Source organism: Crassostrea angulata, chromosome 10, assembly GCF_025612915.1.
Source record: "Crassostrea angulata isolate pt1a10 chromosome 10, ASM2561291v2, whole genome shotgun sequence".
NCBI classification, from domain to species: Eukaryota; Metazoa; Mollusca; class Bivalvia; order Ostreida; family Ostreidae; genus Magallana; species Magallana angulata.
The window spans coordinates 34480287-34502183 of NC_069120.1; the positions used below are offsets into that span (position 1 = coordinate 34480287).

The 21897-nt window shown below is 33.3% G+C and overlaps 1 protein-coding gene across 1 annotated transcript in view; it reads right to left on the reverse strand.

The window, feature by feature from the left end:
- LOC128165940 (uncharacterized) overlaps nt 1–21897 on the reverse strand; it is a 38826-nt gene that overhangs the window by 15384 nt on the left and 1545 nt on the right. Inside the window, exons 2-17 of the mRNA XM_052830872.1 lie at nt 13388–13569; nt 12938–13107; nt 8644–8704; nt 7397–7478; nt 5366–5661; nt 4858–5015; nt 3819–3969; nt 3381–3542; nt 2893–3059; nt 2339–2483; nt 1961–2058; nt 1702–1815; nt 1381–1456; nt 863–993; nt 453–620; nt 76–154 (exon numbers count right to left, since the gene is read on the reverse strand). Coding sequence (XP_052686832.1) covers nt 76–154; nt 453–620; nt 863–993; nt 1381–1456; nt 1702–1815; nt 1961–2058; nt 2339–2483; nt 2893–3059; nt 3381–3542; nt 3819–3969; nt 4858–5015; nt 5366–5661; nt 7397–7478; nt 8644–8704; nt 12938–13107; nt 13388–13569 — 2240 coding nt within the window. The remainder of the gene's footprint in view (nt 1–75; nt 155–452; nt 621–862; nt 994–1380; nt 1457–1701; nt 1816–1960; nt 2059–2338; nt 2484–2892; nt 3060–3380; nt 3543–3818; nt 3970–4857; nt 5016–5365; nt 5662–7396; nt 7479–8643; nt 8705–12937; nt 13108–13387; nt 13570–21897) is intronic.

Consider the following 21897-nt stretch of genomic DNA (forward strand, 5'->3'; position numbering starts at 1 on the left):
AATTAATTAATTAATACATGTGGTAGGTATAAACGGGAAAAAGTAAAAAAGAGGATTTATTTAGGATTGACCCACCATTATCAGATCTTCTTTCAGCAGTTTGGCTCTTCTCTTGTATCCAACGGCTTGCACACAGTAATAATACATGAAAAAGCTGCAAACAGAAAGCAAATTTTGAAAACAATCAGTTTTGGTAGCTCAATGCAACAGTACATGTATTTTGATCCTTACTCATTCTTATACCAATGTACCACATGTTGAAGTAATAAAAAACGATTGATATTTAAAAAAAAAATGTTAATACATATACTATATCGGTAATAATAATGATGTCTGTACATTTTATTAACAATATACTGAACATTAGCGCTAGATCACTCAAATTACTTTTTTTCCAAACAAAATAAAGCAAAAAACTTGCTGTTAGAGTAAGCTTGAAACACCTGTCTCACCATGTTAAACCTATTGCAGGAATAAAAAATGCCATGGTTCCAAATATATGAAAGAACTTTTGTGCATCGGACGGAAATGTGAAAATGAGGTTCCGGATAGTGTCGAAAAATATGAAGTTCTCAACACTGTACACTCTAAAAGGTCCACAACTCTGAGATGGTGAAATTCTGCAAGGTAAAAAACAACTGAGCAAACTTTTTATGCATAAAATGTAATGAAAAAATTGCACATACTCGAACAAGTTAAGTGCTATGTAATTTTTCATACACACTTAAAGTAAAAATATATGGGAGCTAACTCTGATAATTATATGATAAAAATTTACACCAAAAAGAAAATTTAATACATAGTGTAACCATTTGATTGTTTAATTCACAGTGTTGAAAATTATTGTCATTGATGTACTAACGTTCCAATCATGTATGTCATTGGTCCACATGAGATGATAAAAGAGATGAAGAGAACAGCAATGAACAAGGAGTTGGACTTGGAAGTTCTGAAGGGACGGACCGGTTGGATACAATTATTAAGAACAGTCCCCTGAAGAAAAAAAATTCAAGTTATTGATAATAGGGTCTGAAGTTTCTAAAATGAAGCAATGATTCAGGAATGGACATCATATACAATATGAATATAATTCTGTAGAAAACTCAGACATCAATTTTACTAAATGACCAAAAAAAAAAAAAATGAAATGAAAAATAAAATATCAGCATTATTTATGGAGGGGGGGTTAAAATGAAATGCAATTTCTTTTAGCAGACTCATGAATAATTTAGAATTTAATAAAAATTTCAAATTCATTTCATCAATAAAGCTGTGACAATGTTTTAATTAACTTATGACTTGCTAAATATAATCATTTAATTCCAATAAATGTCTTTTTTAACAAGTTAATATATGACAATTTAAGCTATCAACACAAACCTTTTTTACATAAAAGAAGATGAAACACTTCACAAATGACATCATTGGAATAAATGGACAGAAAAACAGACCCATCCTGGAGAATACAGTAAATCAACACTCAGAATTTAACCTTAAAGATATATTCTTATATTTGTTTATATTAGGTATTTTCAATGTTAAAATTTTTGTAAGATTTTTTCTTCATGCATTGAAAATGATTAAATGAAGAAATTGTTGGCAATAAGGATTTCACTGCAAATGTTTGGGTTATGAAAATCATACTTATACTAAGTACTACAATAAAATTCTAGCTGTCACAGAAGAGGAAAATTGGATTACCAACAAAGTGTCTGAGTGTACACAAGGTCAAGGACAGCCTTGGGAAGGTCAAACTCCTGTTGTCCCATCATATTCACCACTTTAAACCTCTCATGGAATCTTTGGTACACCAATCTGATGATAATAAATGCAGTGAAAAGAAAATATACTTTTAATATGTGTTAAGGAATTGAATGAGAATGAACGAATGTAATTTTATTCCCCCAAATTGGAAGACACTTCCTCTTGTTGAAAGTGTAAATTTATGTGTATTACAAACCTTCTAGGATACTCTACGATAAAAGTCAATACGAATGGTACAAGGAAATCAAGGATGATAAGTTTGTATATTTGTTGGCCCACATAAGTCTCCCAGCACTGCAAGGAAAATCATCACTTTAAACATGTATTTACTTTGAGAAATTTGTGATATCAGCATCAAATGTTTCTGGGATTTTTGATACACACCAACAATGAATCTATGGGAGCTAAGTAACCCCACTCCACATTTCATCCCATTGATCCCATGTACTTCTGTGCACATAGATTATAAACCGTCTTATCAGGGAGAACTTTTTCATTTTCAAAAATGAATACTGGGATTGGGACAGAATATTTAGATGAATTGTTCACCGTATCTGATAAATTCAAAGATTACCTTGATGGGAGCTTCGGAGGTGTTGTTTATAGTTTGCCATCTCTTGTTTCCGCAGTCATCAACAAAATGATCATGATCTTCCACAACCATTCCATACAGAGATCCCATCAAAACTAGAAGAGAGGCAAGCCTCAAAATCACTGTTCTACAATGTAAAACACAAATGAGAACTCTTTATTGATACCAAATATTATATGCATGTATTTTAATACATTTATGATATAAATTTACATGTCAAACTTTTCAAATTTTAATTCTTGAAAAATTTTTCCTCAAGACTATATAGTGTTTATATCAACAAACACATTCATCCCGAAGAAGCCATTTATAAATCCTTGCACATTAACAAAGCATAATGCACAGTTAACATTTGAGAGATTTGCAATTTTATGTTGTTCCAGTATAAGTCCAAACTTACCCAGTACATGATACACATAATTTCTCCAATTTATAGAAAATGTTTTAATTATGATTTAGCTGTAATATTCAATCATGCAATTTTTGGGCAAGTCAGTGGAATCTATAAATTAGCCTACCTGTAAATGTCATTTTACCTTAACAGAGTAATCTGCATCTGAAAAGCAGGCATGTAGTCCTCAAATTCCACCAGTTTCTTGAATATAATGGGCACAATGATGTTTAGGAGTGTTATAGTGACCGAGGGCATGAACTGAATCAGGGTCTGCACAATGGGATGAACGTCCCCAAACTCTCTCTGTAACTGAAACAGCAAAGGAAAACTGAATTTTTTTTCTCACATTTTTCCTTTTAATCTGATACATAAAATATTAGTTCATAATGGGACAGGAGCCTTAGATATGTATAATACTACTTTTATGTCCACGTGGACAAACTACAATGTACATTTGTGTCTGCAAACAACTTTAACAATTTGACTACCATCCACATTTTTTGAACTTTTAAAGATGGATACTTCAAAGTTGGTGAATGAAAAGTTCAATGTCAGTGAAGGGTCAGATTTGTAATTTAGCTGTGTATTATTCTTTTAAAAAATTCTTCAATAACAATAATAGAATATTACATCAATTAATTTATTGTTGGCGTAGTAAATCAGATACAGGGAACCACCAAGGAACCCAAGCACCACTGTATTCACCACCACCCTGATGGAATACAGCTTGGCTTTCTCCCGAGTGGTCCGATTTTCTATCTTCCACAGTAATTTCTGGTTGTCCAGATCTCCCTATAGAATGATAAAACATATTATGTGAAATATGTATTTTAACAATTCATTAGCTTATTGTTGAAATTCTCTAAACATTTGTTCCTAAAGAATTTGTGGATTTTTTCTTTATTTACTCCCTTTTAAGCATTTGTTAGTAAAACACGTATTATAATATCAATTGAAAATGCACTGGAAAACGTTATTTTAATTTCAAACTAAAATTATATTTCAAAAAATAAGAAATTTTAGAAACGATTTCTCTACACCCCCAGTAACAAAGATTATCTGTCCTACCCTGAGCTCTTGGGTCAGATTTTTGTGCTTTTCTTTGGCTGCTTTCTGGTTAGATATACAGAAATCCCAGCCACCGAACACCTTGTTACAGAACTGGGTCATCTGACCACTCCCCTCATCCAGTACACTGGACTTTACGCCTTTTGCAGAGCTGGAATTAATACAATCACCAGTCAGCTTATTATAGTTATTGTATACAGGGTAATATTTGCCCTTGTTTTATTTCTGCCCCTTTTGCCCTCCTTTTTAGTGGACGAATTTAAGACTGGGTGTATTCAGATTTCCAATGTGTCATAATTTATTTCGCTTTAATCACAACTGTGTCTGGTCGAATTCAAGACGGGCCAAAATTGTTTGCAAGTGTAGTAGGGCGAAAATTACACGGGGCAAAAATAACCATGTAATGCTTAATTTATACAGTAATTAATACAAACATTAGAATTCTACTTTTATTTGTAATTAAATAACCTTTTTTTTCAGATTATAGTAACAAGCAGGTGTAATTGAATTGCAGTTATTTTGAAAATAATATAAAAATGGTTATTATAACTGCTGTTAGCTAGTGTACTACCATTTTCAGGGCAAATTCATACAGTTTTGCAAAATACAAAAACTGCATTTTTTTAATAAATGTCATTTAATTATCTGCTAACAAAGACATATATTTGCCCTGCAAGAGAGAAGTACCACAATGATCATGAAAAGGCTTATTTACATTATGATGTTTTCATTAAAATCTGTTCACTCATTTCAAATCTCCAAATTGGAAATCAAAACATAGACTTGCTGACATGATGGATACTGTAAATTCCTTATTTTAAGCGAGTACTTAATTCTGCAATTCAACCGCAATTCACATCAAATTGCAAGAACATAAAATCGTAAATGCCGAATTCTATCATAGTTTCACGTAGTTTACAGATGTTCTAAAAATAAAAGCGAGATTTTAAAAATCACAAGATGTGCTTCTCACAATTTTACACGGATATTAATTCCTCGTGTTTTAATTAGGAATTAATCTGCAGTACAATGCACACACTTTTTGACAAGGAGGAAGAAGCTGACAAGGAAGGCTGCTCCGGTGGCCAATAGGTAAGACAGACCCATGTTGTAGGTCAAGCGGCCCTCCACCAAGGGCAGGCTGTAGGTCTTGTTAAAATAGGTCCCATAAAACAACACTGTGTGTTCCATCCAACCCTGATGAATGAAAAAAACAAATCAAAATAATTAATTTATACAGCATGTGGTAATTTTTATTATTACCTAATTTTTCCCGTTTTTTGCAACTGCTTTCACATTCCGAAAATTAATGTGCACAAAATTGTGATACCAGTATTTGTTGTTATAAGAAAAAAAAAATCTAAAATAAGAAACAAATTAATGCTATAAGAAAACAAAATGAAATTGCGAAATATGAATTACCAAAAAAAAATAAAAATAAATAAATAAAAGTTACAGAATTCTCATTTCTTTAGATGGCCATTTTGTTTATCAGTAATCAGGAATAAATGTATTAAATCAGTCTAGAACTATCAAACAATTCTTACTGTTCCTTGCAGTGTGTCCAAGGCTTTGCTGCCCCAATCCTCTGAATTGGTTTGATTATCCAGGAACCTAATGTAATTCTTAGTACAGTTAAGGGCTTTTTCAAAGAAATCATCACCAGTGAAGTTTGACCCTGTATTGTTTGGGTGTGGGGAATCCAAGAAACTCCAGGGACGGTTTATTTTGATTACATAAGGAACCATGGTCAAACCCAGCATGACAACCATCAGGTAGAAATTGAGGAACAGTAGCCATCTCATGAACCGAAAGTAGGTCATCACAGAAGTCCCAAATTGACCTACAATCAAGATGAATCAAAAGATTTAAAAAACATCCTTATAGTGCCTATCTCTCAATCTCCACACAACCCCCCCCCCCAAAAAAAAATAAAAATAAAATACCAATAAGCCTACTGGCACTGTACCAGTTATCGGATATAATTTAACGTTTTCTTTTCGTGTTTCATTATTTCTTGATATATTTAAATAAAACTTGACATACTTTAAATAGTGAACTCCTTATTTATCAATCTGTTAGATTATATCATCATTTAGTACCCAAACATATTGTTTTTGTGCTATTTAGCACGCTCCGAATTTGCCGAGTTTTTATGATTTACTTTACCAGTTATCGGCTTTGTGATAATAACACAGTAAAATCCCTTTACATGTTGATTTTATATTCTGCAAAGTGTAAATTGAATTATGTCCCTTGCGGAGTTAGCCTATAGGTCATGGGGGTTATTATACATAAACAAAACTCATAAAGTTATCCCTTTAATATCATATGGTAATACGTAAAAACGTATGCAGTTCAATACATAATTGTGCAATCAGGCGTTCAACTGCCCCATGAATCTCTCAGAATTTAGTGAATTCCTTTTGTTTAGAAATTTTATATGTATTGATATTATCTGTCAATCAAAGAAGGGATATAATAACGTATCACAAAGAGGTCATATTCTGTTTTTAACTTCTTACCTCACTTTCCCCACAGCTGAAAGTGCAAAGATCTAAATCAGCGGTAAACAATAATCGTTAAAGCTCATGTTTAAAACATATTTAAGAAAGTTTTCAAGCAAACTTACTTTTCTTTATTCGAAAAAGACGACTGAATTAAAAAAATCTTGGATAGTCGCATGCTATAAACCCGAACCCTCAGTTTAGCCGATAACTGGTCTTAGCCGATAACTGGTACAGTACCAGTAAATACAATTTAAAAAAAATATAAAGCTAACCTAAAAGGCAATTAAAAAAAAAAAGCCTAACAGTCAATAAAATCTAAGATAGATTTCCTATACAAAACTGTGAAGGAGTCAATCAGAAAAAGAGCATAGAATTTTTATAAGAACAATAACAGATCCGAGCTGAATGATTGCTAGTTAATACACATAAAATATGTGAGATGTATATAGTAAAACTCATTCAGTACGAACACGGATATAGCGAATTCCTGGATATAGCAAAGTTTTTTTAAGTCCCCAGTAAAATTCTTATCAAATCTTTGCAAAACTTAAGGTTAAAACAAATTCGGATATATCAAATTTAGGGATATAGCAAACTGATTTTGAGTCCCGTAGAGGTGAATTATAACAAAATTTAACACTTATATAATGAATTTCTTCACAAATTAAGAAGTTCGCTTTACCATTTAACAAAAACATTAGAATGAATTAATTTTCATATCAATTTTTCATTTCACAATCCGATTATTAAAGGTATCAAAGTAATGTATTTTTATTTTAAGCCTCAAATAGCAAAAATTATAATCTAGTGAAAGAAAACATGTAAATAGTGAATTCGCAATAATTATTATTACCAATTCGTTTTATGGATATAATGAATTATGGATATAACGAAGTAAATCCATTGGTCCCTAGGACTTTGCTATAACCAAGTTTTACTGTACTGGCCAAGGGTTTCCAACAATGACTATTTTAGGCAATCAAAACATGTAAATGCACTAAGACCTGTGTTTAAGTGTTAAAATCTTTTTTATCTGTCATCCATATTGCAGCCCATTTAAACATGTACCTTCTATTTCTTTGAATGCTCCTGACCATAACTCCAGCTGATATAACACATTTTTAGCCTGCTGCTTAAAATTCTGCCAAGCCTACAATAAACATATTGGGTTTATATACATAATAAACGCTTTAATAAATTCAAACTATTTTCTTTCAATACTGTAAATTCCTAATTTAACGCGAGGAATTAATATTCGCATAAAATAATCGCAAGAAGCCAGTCTCGCTAATTTTAAAATCTTGCTTATAATTTTCAAACATATGTAAACTACATGAAACTATAATAAAATTTTGACATTTGCGATTTTATGTTCTCGCGAATTGATGGAAAACCGTTGAAACGCGGAATTAAGTACTCGCGTAAAATAAGGAATCTTCAGTTACAAAGTACATGTATTTTGTGAAACCTGAACAAGTTTAATATAAAGCACACGAGAGCGATTAAAGGGCTCACTTCATTCCTTGTAAGGAGTTTTTCATTAAGAAAAATTTTTCATTCCTAACTACTAGAGTTTTCAGCTTAACTTCCCTGTTGACTGAATAAACTTGACACATGATGCGTAATTGCGATTTTGCTCAAAACAGTCTTTTGGATAAAAACTATATGTTGTGGTTAGAGTCCACCTAATTGATACCATTTGCACACACCTCCAACTGCTCATGCGCGATACAATACATGTATATATTATGTCAGCCCCTAATTACTATTTTAACATACCATATATCCAGTGTTTTTGAATGATTTAATTTTCACTTTTTTTCGCGATCTCTTACAAATTGCAAAATATTGAATATGCAGAAATTAAATCCTGTATTATTTCCTATCTGACACTCTTAAAATCGCAAAAAATGACTGAAGCAAATTAAAAATGCTACATATTTTCTCCATTTTCGCAAATTTTGTGACACATGAAAAAAAAAAAAAGGATATACGTATTACAGTGCAATAAAAGAAGGGTAATCAAGTTCTATTTCTTTTAAATCATGATTACAGCTTTTGAAACAAAGAGCGAAAGATGGTTCATTTTGATTAATTATTTAATGAAAAATTTAATTCCCCATAAATTTTATATATTTTTTTCAGTTTTGGGGAATGATACTAAAATTTGCTTAAAGCATACAATCATTAATTGGTTCATTGTAACCATGTTTCACTGTACACAGAGTAAGAGGGAAATTTAAGTCAACTCAAGAAAACTTATTTAAGTAATAATGTACTACACATCAAATATTAGATGAACATTGCATGAATACCTTTTTCTGTTGATATTTCCAAATCTGGGTTCTTTGAACAGGTTCTTGCAAAATTTCGTCTCTATCAAAAAAAAAAATTTGTGACAGCTTAGTTTTAATTATGATTTGAAAATGATATTACAGCCTAATGTGGAGATCAAAATTGCAAATTTTCACAATAATATAAGATGTCAATGGAAGCTACATGATGAACATGTTTAAAAGTTTAGTTGTGCATGAAAATAAAAATGCTGTGAATCTAAGCAACAATCTTTTAGTTAGCCTCTAGGAAATCAACAATTTAATCCTGACCTTGCCCAACTCTGTTCATAAATTCAAAATGTCAAGTCTGAATCACAAATCTTACATAGTCAGTTTTTGTCATATACTTCAGAGTAACTTTCTTATGTTATCTTTATTATAGTCTCTTGAATATTTTTAGAGCACTCCAATTTTTAAAGAAAAAAATTCGGTTAAAAGATTTTAAAAAATTTTTTTTTAGAAGCTACAGGAGCTTTGTGAGGCTTCATGTCTGGAAACAGGTTCCAGACATGAAGACTCACAAATAAAAATTAAATGTCAGTATTAACATTGCAATGGAGAATAAAAATTTGTTTATAATTAAATGCCATGATCTTAGTTTAAATTTTAAAGAATTTGGATAATGTGTTACAAATATAACAGTTATGAGTATAAGAATAATACGTATGTTAATACTTGCTGGTTCAACTTCATGCAACACTGATGAGTGACAATTCAGAGAATGTGGTGATTAGAAAAAGAAATCTCTTAAACATCTATCTTTAACACAGACAGATAATGTGTGAAAGAGAAATTTGATCGAGATGGTCAATAAATTTCCATTTGGATGAAGAAACCATTATTCTGCTACATTTATATCTTCTATTGATGAAATTGGAATTACCATAGGTGACAAAATCATAACTCAATTTACTAAATGAAAAAGCTAAAAATTGAATTAATTGTTCTATATATAATGCAATCTGTTATATATGATGCAATCTCTCTCAAATTTCACTTTCACGCATTATCTATCTGTGTTAAAGATAAATGTTGAACAGATTTCTTTGTCTAAATCAAAAAGCTAAAATTGTGTCTAAAATGTGAAGGTTTAAGCAAATCAGCAAATCTCTCCCATAAATAAAACTTATCAAATACTCAGTGAGAGAATCAGCATTAGCAATTGTTATTTATCTTTCCAGATAAGACATTGGAACTCGGAAGTAAAATTCTAAAACACAAATCAATACCTGGAATATATTTTATCTACATGTATGTTTGCTTAAATCTTATTCTTCAATCACCCATAGTAACCAACTGGTACACATTTTGAGGCAAACTCTGATTTCAAATCACTTTCTAAGAATCATAGTTAGGCATGTGGTGCACTGGTCAAGACAAGAAAACAAAGTTAATGCCCCGTATATCTGAGAAACAAACAATTTTTGGGTGTCCTACACAAGAGTCTCGAACAAAAAAACAAACAAACCGGGGAATAAATGTCATTTCAAGAAGAGTTTCATAAATACCGGTATATGGTGTAAAGACTAAATATTGTTCCTCAATATAACTATTTAATACCTGTATATTTGTGTATATTCTTCTAAATCTTTTGCATCACGCAAAGCCTCCAATTTCCTTGCCTGAAAATTTTTTATTCTTCTTTCATGGCTTGGCAATGTATTCAAATTGACTGATTTTCTCATTGATCTTGATTTCGAGATAGCTTTAAGACTGCTTGAATCTGACTCACTATGCTGATCAGAAATGTTTGTAGGTTTTCTCTTTCTGACAATTACCGTATCTTTTCCATCCAAATTTGAATGGTCAAATCCAATTCTAGTGCTAAATGTTTCATCATCACTGCCATTTTCACTATTTCTATCTCTACCTCCAAAATCTTTTGTTAATTCCCTATCAGAATTTTGACTATCTCCACTGTAAAACCTTTCTGCAAATTGGTCATCTTCTCTATATCTTTCATTAAAAGCCCTTCGTTGGGCATTGTGTCCCCTTGCCTGTGTGGAAGAAATCTTTGTTTGGTATTCCTCTTCATTATCACTGTATGCATAATTGTCATGAGCCCTGTATGGTCTTTCCTCATGAAATTTTTGTTGGACATGAAAATTTTCACTATTTGGTGAATCGAAATCCCTCCTTTTTGGTGAGTCAAAATCCCTACCTCTTGGTAAACCAAAATCCCTACTTCTTGGTGAATCAAAATCCCTACTTTTTGGTGAATCAAAATCACTATATCTTGGTGATTCAAAATCTCTATTTATTTGTGATTCAGAATGAAAATCCCTACTTCCTGGTACATCAAAATCCCTACCACTTGGATGAAGAAGGTCTCTATCACTTGTTAAAAATTCTCTATCCCTTTCATAATCTAAATTTCCATTTGGTCTTGAATTAAAATCTCTATTCCATGAGGAATCATAGTCACCATTCCTTGGAGAGTCAAAGTCTCTATCCTGGTAAGAATCAAAATTGTCCTCTCCATTATCATAAGATTTATTCTGAAACTGGCGATAACTTTGACGGTCACCCCTTCTGTCATTTAGATCATCAAATCCTGAATTATACTGTTCCCCAACTGACTGACCACCATAATTATCGTAACTCCCGTTTTGCCTCTGATACGCCATTTTAAAACACAGACGAGAATAAAAAAAGCAATATGTATCTAGGACTCCTTGCAGCCCTTCGCTATATCTAAGCTAAGAGGGTACACATTTTTGACAGGCCCTAGTCCCCATGCACAATGCTCATGATAAGGCTTTCAATACTGATAAGACAAACCGATCGAACTCTAAACATTCTATTTGTGTGTCAACACACACTGCATGATACAACAACATAAAACAATTTTATTAATAATTTCAAAAGAAGAAACCAGCTTGGTCACAAACATGTAAAGTGTCAAATTTGTGGGTGATGTGATTATGATATTTTAAATTATCATTATGCAAGCTGTGACAGATAAGATTAGAAGGTGCACTTCACACATTGGATATTTATACATCCAAAATAGGTTACAAGTAAATTTATAGCCTGAATACATTGGTATTTACTGAAACAGCATAATTTGAATACTTTTTTTATTTAATCCCTATTAAACCTTGTTTTAAATTAAAGGAATAATAAATCATGCATCAAAAAAGAGTTCTCTCCGTTTTGCCAAATCCATTAAATAATTTATACTGACATATCAAATCACATTTATATTGTTAATTTTGTACTCAACTCTAATCAACTCCTTGGAATCGACTGTATGTATGTGTGTGTTTGGGGTATGGGGGGTTATTCATTTATACATAGGAATAAATTCCAGGTTTGCAAAGAGAACGAAATGCAAACTTCAAAAATCAAAATACTTCCATGATTTTGCAAGTGCCAGGTGTAAGTAAACAAAAGCAGCAGTAAGCTGTCAATAATATAATTCATGTAGGATAATCCTGCTAATATCAAGTGCATGCATTGACACTCCATAATGTCCAAGGTACACACTCATCCCTCAGGTATACCCCAATCTACTTCCTCGTTCATACTATCACTCGGCAAGTTAAAGGATTTGGGGACTCTTCAATAATCATGATAAAATGTAATAAATTTTGACCTATTTATTTCTGTTATCTTTAATATCTTAAATCTAAGAAATGTATCTATAATGGGGGCAATACGTAATACAACTTCAATGATCATATTTAATTTGAATTTGTAAAATATAGTTAGTCTGTTTTTTAATCAAATCTGTTGAAATGTTTTTTAATCAAATCTGTTAAAAAGACTTGTTTGCAAGTTAATCATCCGGATGAATATATATATTACATTAGCATTGCAGTTCTACATTAAAATCCAAAATTTATTGTTTCTTGCAATTGTTAAATGATAATTGTACAAACTTATTGCATACATGGCTAATTACCCTTATCTTCATGTTTTGTTCCTCAGTTTTGCATGAACTGATGTCATGGTCATCAGAACATATACAAGATATTAAATAAATTTCAAAGTAATTATTTGGTTTGAGAAGAGGTAAACTTTAATAATTGCATATTCAGTATGCATGCCTTAAGCAAATGAAAATCACTACCACTAAAGCAAATGAATCTGCTTACTTTTATCGTTTATGCTACATTTTGATTTACATATTTTTAAAATAGAATGAAAAACCAGAAATTTAATAATGATTACTGGTAATATAATCAACATACCATTCTTTCCATAAAAAATATCATTTTCTCAAAAGCATGCATTTTGAAATCAACATTTGTCTTTTACCTGTATTTACCTGTATTTACGCTTTGTGTGGATGCTGGCTACCATAGCCTTGATGCTTTGTGTTCTTTCCCATTGGTCTGTAATACTTTTAACACCATCCGTGATGCTAACTGCATGAGATACTCTTCTGTTGGCCATAACCATCTCTTCAGCATCATCATCCTCCATACCAACAGCAATCTACATATTTAAAGAACAGAACAATATAATTCTGGATCAAAGGAGGGTGCTTTACATATTTAAAGAACATATCAAATTATCATTTCATACCTAATAATTAGGTAGAGGGTTTAAATCTTTATTATGAGAAAAAACATATAACATCAGATGCCTGTGTCACTATCATTTTAAGACATTTACAATAAGTCAGAGGAATGTTGGATTAACTGATTAAAGATGGTCTTTTCAACAAAATGGGATCCAATATCTTCTTTTGAAAAGATTCAAAGAAAAATATTACCGAAGGTGTCATGGATGCTCTTTGGTGGAGATGTGACTTTCGTCTTTCGATGCATGACAGACGTCGTCCCAAGGTAAAACCAGCCTCCGAAAAAAATGTTTGTCTGCTTGGAAGCTGGGCCAAAATCGCCGCTTGACTAGTTCTTCTGAAGCGCAATTCATTCTGTTCGACTTCGTTTTTGTCTGTAAAATTAAAAAAAAAACAACACTTTTTAATAGCAAACGAAAACAGTATGAATCAACAACATACAGTAGGCTTTAGAGCTGCTGCAGCAGATGAATGTGATGTGGAATAGTAGGCCTACTGCAGACAGTTGCTGTTTCCGAACTTCCCGCAAATGGTTTGGAATACCGAACCCGATAACGCATGATTTACCTTCTTTCTGAAGATACATGGGACCATCTTCATGCTCTTTGGTTTGCTTTGTCTGATTCATCTTTTGTCGGTCTTTTCAAAAATCTCATGAAATAGGCTAACAATAGTTGACACCATAACATGACGTCATTTTTACGTCACTCAAAATACTATAACGTTACGCCCTAGCCTAAATCTCGGCCTATAGCGCCTACTGTGTTCACTGTTTGTGAAGATATTTTCTTTTTGTGTTGAGAAATAATATAATACCAGCTTTTTAATTATAATAACAAATATTGTAAATTTATAATATTAATATATATCTAAGCATAACTCAGAAGTCCTAAAATTAAAATCAAACTGGAAATAAATGAGTGAGGCGGGTAAAATGTCTATAGGCTAAAATAGATATAGCCTGCTTGTAATTGAAGATTTCATCGCATTTTGATATCGTTATTTTAAATTCAATGCGAAATGTCAGTGAACTATTTTTCATTACTGTTCAAGATGGCTGTTTTCTATCATGATGATATGTAAATACATATCTTTATAATATTATGGTTTACACAAACACATAAAAGTCACTGATATATCGTACTTTCTGTACCGGTGTTCATCAATATCATTAGGTCAATAACAATAATTTAAAACAAAGAAGAATATTATAGGCCTATTTGTCACAATTAAATCAGTTAATCGGTCGAAACGAGTTGCGATTAAATGCGATTGACAATCCTGTAATCGATTGCCATTTTAATTTTTTATGTAGTTACTTTTTTCACATTTTTTTTTTTTTGTTTTTTTTTTGCGTATATGTTTTCCTGACAATCACATGTTGTCGTTTCTCTCATGCTTGTTACTGACATATCTACAAATACTCTGCATGTCTCCATATGTTGTTTACCTCGTTGGTGTTGCACCGCATTCTGAATGAACTATACACGCTGAACCAGATAACATGCATGTTTACATGCTCATATAATACGCACATGTAATACTGGCATAACACACGAGTATACACACACTGAAATCTATTCCAACCCGAAAGTTATGCACTATAAAATGCTCATGTGTATATATTTATGTGTATGACTTATAAATTATTAATCTTCAAAAATTCATTGAGGTATCATGATAATTCTCGCCGGTTAATTTTATTACATAAGAAACCGTAAGAAACCTTGAAAAGTAATGTTTTAACTTGCATTTCGAACATTGATAGGTCTTATTATAAATAAAATAAATAAAACTGAACGATATTTTTACAAAACCCAACGGAAAAAAATGGTAATGCTTTGGGTATGAGCAGTAAATTAAGATTGAGGACGACGAAATCTTTTTTGAGAAATTTTGGCAACATGTATCTAAAAATACAATACATAAAAATAATATTTTTTTGTAAATAAAAAAGATCAAAGGTAATATTTGGTTTACTGCATGAGGGAATGTGAGTAGCTTTTCCAGCAGCATATCTGTCATAAAGAGATCGAGCGATATATAAGATAAATCACATTCTATCGTTTGTATACGGAGTCTGCTGTACCGGGGATTGTATATACGCGTTTGATCCCCTTGTTATCCCTCTCCCCGTGGCTAGAATGTTTGTCCTGGGCAGCATATGTTTTACCTATACCACCTATTATAACATATAGATATATACACCAATACATACTCTTACAGCGCCCCAACTACTTGCTGAATGGCAAATCGGCAGGTCGCGAACCAATAGATCCTTTCCCCATTAGATATTGTGCAACACTCCCAGATCCTACCGCGAAAATCTAGGTAACTGATAATTAGAGATGGCGTGTGCCTCCAATAATTGGCTTCAGTTGTGAGGGGACTTGTAGAAGCTGGGACAGAACCTCGCGGACTGATACTCAGGTTTGTAACCATTTCATACTTAGTTATAAAAAAACCAATTTGACCATATCAATATCATGCAATGAAAATCCACAATCCTGCTGATTTTTGCAAATTTGTGGTTTTTTCTTCGTTTCCACCTGTTTTGTGTTTCACTGTTACTTAACATGTGTTCTCCATAGCCACTTCTGCAAACTTAAGGAGATATTTGTGCATGTAATAATCTTTTCGTCTTTGCAAAGTACGTGTACTTGATTTAGAATCTACTTTATAGGCACAAAAACCTTTTGCAATGGCATCGCTCAAGGATAATAAAACTTTAAATTTACACCCGCCCCACCCATCCACCCCACCCTTATTCGAATATTTCCCAAGAAAACTTCACTTTCATTCTAAGAAAATCGATATCGACTGAGTACCAGAAAAAGATAAAATGTGTAAAACGAGGTATATATCAAAGGCTGTCTGTTTTATCATTCCTATAATTGATAAATAATCGTATACAATAGAGCAAACTCTGCGCTTGACTACATTCCGAGCATATTTTATAAATTCAAAGGTTAAAAGAACAAAAAAAAATCAAGGCTGTTTTATGTATGAAGTGAATTATCATTTTTTTATGACACCTGCATTATCGGGTTCATTATCATTTCGTATTCATATAGTATCCGTATAATATTGCGGAGAAAGCATTTTGTTCTGCGCAATAAACATCAGTGTTGCATGTAACCAAACACACACACACCATTTCTTCTCCTCTTCTTGGCAGAAATCTTACCGTTGATTTTGCGGATAGCTGTATTTACAACTTTTCCTTGCATTCGATTGGCATAAGTCGCATTCCAAGAAGCGTCTTGCCGCCTCGGTTTCGCTTGAAGGTGAAAACTGATCCCATGATAAATAAATCTTATATTTTTGCAGGATGGCAACTTGAAAATTGAACAAAATAAAGCGATGCTGGTCCGGCTTTTTAGGGACTCGTTCGAAACCCCTTGGGGTTTTCGACTTCAAGGAGGACACGATTTAAATCAAGAACTCGTTGTGCAGAGGGTGAGTATAGCAGACGACCTATCCTTATATAGATATGCACGTGCAGGCGTATAGCGCACAGACTTCTGGTGATGAGGAATGACTGACAGAATACGTTTGGTGTAATTGTCAATTAACGGTTTCTGATAGGGAAATATATCCCCGCTATTACAGTTCCACTATCGGGATCTCCCTGTTTTCTATCCTTCTTCCTATTTTACCGAGGTGAGTCGAATATTTTTTGTTCTTTACTTTTCATATTGCTGTGAGGTGGCATACGGTTGAGGTTTTTTTTTTGGCATGGGGGTTTCCTGGCACACACCTTTCGCACTTAAAACTTAATTGATGTGCAGTTGATGAAACTTGAGCCAGTGATGCACATCACAAACCGTTTGTTTGTTCGTGCATTGATCGGTCATTACTTACACGTGTCGTTCCGAGATGTTGCTAATTAGATAACGATGAATTGGTACTAATTAGTATATATATGAAGTCTCAATCCATGATGTCCAATATGCCAGACCTTTCTGTATTGTCTTTAATATTCTGATAATAGCGGAAGAGAAGTGGTTCTTTTGTAAATATTTTTACCTCAGAGTAAACCACAATGGTTAAATCTTATTAAGATCTCTTGAAAGAGGAGATCTTTCGTAGATTCTTTTGGCTTCTTCAAATTTTCATGATTTATAGAAGAAAAAAAATAAGGAAATTAAAGTTAAGATCTGTTTGGTTGTCGCTACGCATGAAGAAACTCTACATTCTTTTAAGATGAAATTGACTGTATTTAGGGTTTTACAGCTTTCAATGACAATTAACTAAGTGTCTTAAAATTTAAATCGTACGAAATTCTGAATTTTTGAAATATTTCAAAACATTACTTTTGCACAATCGTAAACTTTAACAAATTTTAAAAAATCAACATGCAAAAATAAATATCTTGGAACTTTTCTCCTAGATAAAAAAAAATACCATCCTACGATTCCCGCTGTTTTATTATTAATGGATGCAATACCATGCCCACATTCCGATATATCTATCAGATTGTTTCATCATAGCCGATAGAAGTGGATTACAGACCACTGCCATTATCAAAAATGTTCCTCTTGTACATGAAAAAAAGATAATGAATAGAAAATTGGCGGGCTGCGGTGATTCGCTAGTTTGATAGTCTACTGGAAAGACGTTGTTTATCCAGGATTAAAGTTATTTCATGTAATGCAGTGTTGAAATGCTTTGGATAATTTTAGGTTCAAACAAGAAAACGTTATCTTAATGATTGTATCGTGTTTTGTTTCGTTCCTTTCTTAAAATAAATTTTCATCATGAATCAGACCGAAGGTATTTTATCTTTCAGCATCAATCTGCCTGAAATGAAAATTGGAATAGGTTTTTTTTTTACTTAAGGAACGAAAGTGGGGGGGGGGGGTGATATATGTTATTGTCAGTTCTATTGATAATTCTAGTCTGCCAGTTGTCTGCAGATATTGCCGATTGATAATTTTTTTTACCAATGTCGAGACCTTCTGATATATACAAGTGTGTTTGGAACCTGATTCAGCAAAAATTGTCCACATATTGCAAGCGCTTCCGGTTTGATTCTTGCTAACGCAAAACTGCATGCTCAGTTCATTCCTATGACGTCATCGCTACTGGAAGATTCTAGCCGTAATGAATCAGATTTCAAAGATACAGATCAAAGATAGTCAGAAGATTACAAAGATTTTATAATAAATATTTTTTATACCGATATTGAGAGTAATGATGAAATATTTTTCTTCACATATTTACGTGCTTACATCTTTTTCTTTTAGATACACGGTATATATGCATAATTTTGCTACTAAGATTTGAAAGTAGAAAAATATTTCATTAACACTGCACCCTACGTAGTATATTATTGCAACATGTATTATTTATTCAATATACATTGATTTGTCTAAGATAATTCGAAAACTGTTGAGAAAAGGCTTCAAGAAGGAGTAAATTCCGTTTGACGAATGAAATTTGACGCAACACATTCGTTATAGCACCACTTAAAAACCATGTGCTATATAATATATAGTGCAGCTTAGCACCACTCTATCAAATTGATCTGGATGGGATGCAACCTGTATGGTGCAACGACCCTTTCGGGTAACTCAACAGATGGTTCCTATGCCCAAGCACCGTGCAGAAAATTACTAAATTCCTTTCCCCGGACCTTTGCCTTTCAACCAACACATTACCGGCCTTGATGCCGGAATGGGTTGTTTACACAATGTATGCGGAATACATGCATATGAGCTGAGACGAATCTGGCACCGATTCCGGCAGTGTGTACCTGTCAGCTGCAATTTGTATTTGCTTTCTCTCATTCTTTATATCAACCATCTAATTTCCCACTTGTCACAATACAGAGCTATTGTTATCGGTTATATATTTGCCCTTCCTGGTTATACACTTTTTTTTCGTATCCCAAATCTCAAATATGGCTTCCACAACTATTCGGATTTTACCAAGAAGGGCGGGGTCTGAGCCTTTGGACATTACGGTAGGGGGTTGATTAACTGAGGATTTACGTATTCTGCCTTTATTTTTTCTCTATTGCTGTTCTCGTGTGCATTTGACTGTAAAATAATTATTACAATTTTCCCAATATTTTAGGCTTATTGTCTCATTAAGTTAAATATTATATGCTGGGTTTGATAAAAAAGGACCGGCGTGTAGTGACTTCATCCGGAAATGAATTTTTCTGCAGTGTAAAAAATCGCGTTTGTGATGGATACGGATGCTAACCAACTCATAATATTCCTTTGTCTATATTTAGAAATAGTATATTTTAACATTTAGGTTATGTGCGTTTTATAGTCACAATCGTATTCGACTTGTATGCGGATCTGAGAGATTCAGAGAGACATTTATTGAGGCAAATTCTCATAATGGTTGAAAGTTCTGACACCTAGCCAAATTCAACCTTGTAATATATAATGTACATCACCACGGTTATTCTTGGCAAATACGCACACCTTCAGAAAAGAGCCTTCAGATAAAAAAAGATGTATTTCTCGCTTTGATTCCTGGTTTAAACAGAAAGTTGCCTCATTAAAAGAGAATTTCATAGTGGGTTATTTAATTGGCAGGTATTTTCGAACAGTCCTGCAGAAGGGGAACTCCAGAGGGGTGACGTCATTCTTGCCATCAACGGCCGTGACGCATCGACGCTGACGCATAAACAAGCTCAGGACAGCATCAAGTTTGGTGGAGGACAGGTCGAACTTCTCGTCAGCAGGTGACGCATTGACGCATCAATAAATATTTTCATAAGATTCATTCATTTTCAGTCTGCGTGCATTGACGTTGAAAGTCTAATAATAATTAAGACGTAAAAACTTATTCAATAAATCTGGAGAATGTAGGTTTTGAACATATTTTGGAACCAAATTTGCATACCTGTAATCGGAAAGAATGTGTAAAAGCAAGTATAAGCCATGTGGAACACATTGTTACTAAGAGCATACCATTTAAAAACACGATGTATACTAAGAAAACAATCATTGAATTGAAGATATGTTGTAGACAAATTAGAGAAGTGTTTCCAGTTAACAAATCGGTTAGAGGCGGCATCACACGACCTGCTCTATTTTATTTGCATTTCTTTATTGGCTTAATTTGTAAGATGTTCGTCTGCTAAACCGATCATCATTAAGAATGTAAATTACATCATTGTGTAGGATGAAAATATTCACGTCACTACCTGGAGAATGTACATCGAGCTTTAAAGAAAAGAATGATGCTATCGATAAGTACGCAGTACCAATAATTGATTCTGTCAAAGAATTCACACGATGCCTACGTCTGCATTAATTACTGGTGATTACAAGCACGCGCGCGATCGAGAGATCAGCTAGCTAACCATTTAGATGTACACATTCTCACACACAGACACAACCCGACATGATAGAAAACAGCAAAACTTATCATCTATTTCTGGAGCCCTGTGTAGCTTCATATGTGTTTTATTACAATGCCCGTTCTCTCTTCCTTCCTACCTACACACATTTTTGCACTTTTTGTTCTCTTCTTCTTGCAAGCCGAATGATTCACTCTTAACGGCAGGTTTATATCTAAACTGGATTCTTATTTCAAAGTTTTATCTTCATAGAGAGTGTACGTCGTTTAATTAAGAGTTTAAGTTGTATTACAGTTCTATTTAGATTTTTTTTTTGGATTTTTCATGGCTTATAGTACATTTTACAAGCTGGTCTTTCTTAAGATCTTAATTATGGTCTATATTACAAGTATGTTTTAATTTGATTTTCAGACCACCCTCTGGAGCCTCTGTGAGACCTCTTCAGCCACAGAGTCCAACAAAAGCCCCGCCTCTTCCAGTCCACAAGACTGCTTCTGTAAGTACTTGTATCGAGCTTTGAATGCAAAATCAACAAACAAGCGAATGCGTATTTTCTCTTATTTATAGTCTTCATATGAAATCATCTTAATCTCAAGCGATCTCACTTTTATCTTTCTCCATTGCACAATTTTACACCGCCCATTTGACACATCATTTGGGAAAAATTCTAACAGTGTTCCTTATACCAATATTAATGATTTTTTAAACCCAGATTCAAATTCCAATCAGACGATCCTCAGACCACGGTCCTAAAATCATGCCTCCTCCCGCCTTCGCTGGTCATCAACCAAAGAAAATCACGATGAACAAGTTTGGAGGAGGAGTATCGAATTTCGGAAGCAATTACGGGGCCCGGGCCCAGCAACCAGGCTGGTCCCCTCAACCTTCCATCTATTCACAGCAATACACACCGCAACCTTCCATGCAGCAAAGAGAGGACACTGCCCCTCAGTATCAGCAACAGGTGATTAATTTCGACGGTCGTGTTCGCGTGGAATTTCTTGATTAATGGGGATCGCGTGATTATCTGCCCACTACAAGACCGTAGGAACTTTAATGGTTTATTTTAGGAACACTGCATGATATATTACTGGTAAATTAGCAGTGTTATACGTGCGTTTTCTGAGGTGAGCGCTGCAAGTCAGATGCATATAGCGAACACTTTTAAAGATCAGATGAATTGCCTTCGTAAAGTATAACTGGGGGTTAATGAATGGATTTAAAGGGCAACCTATGTCAAAGCATGAATTCGAGACTAACGAAATTCTAGTTTCGACAGGAAGATATTTTGAACGTATGCAATATGATATATATTTACTATAACAGCAATTGGAATGGTTTATATTTTGATTACAATATGTTTTTTTTAATATCA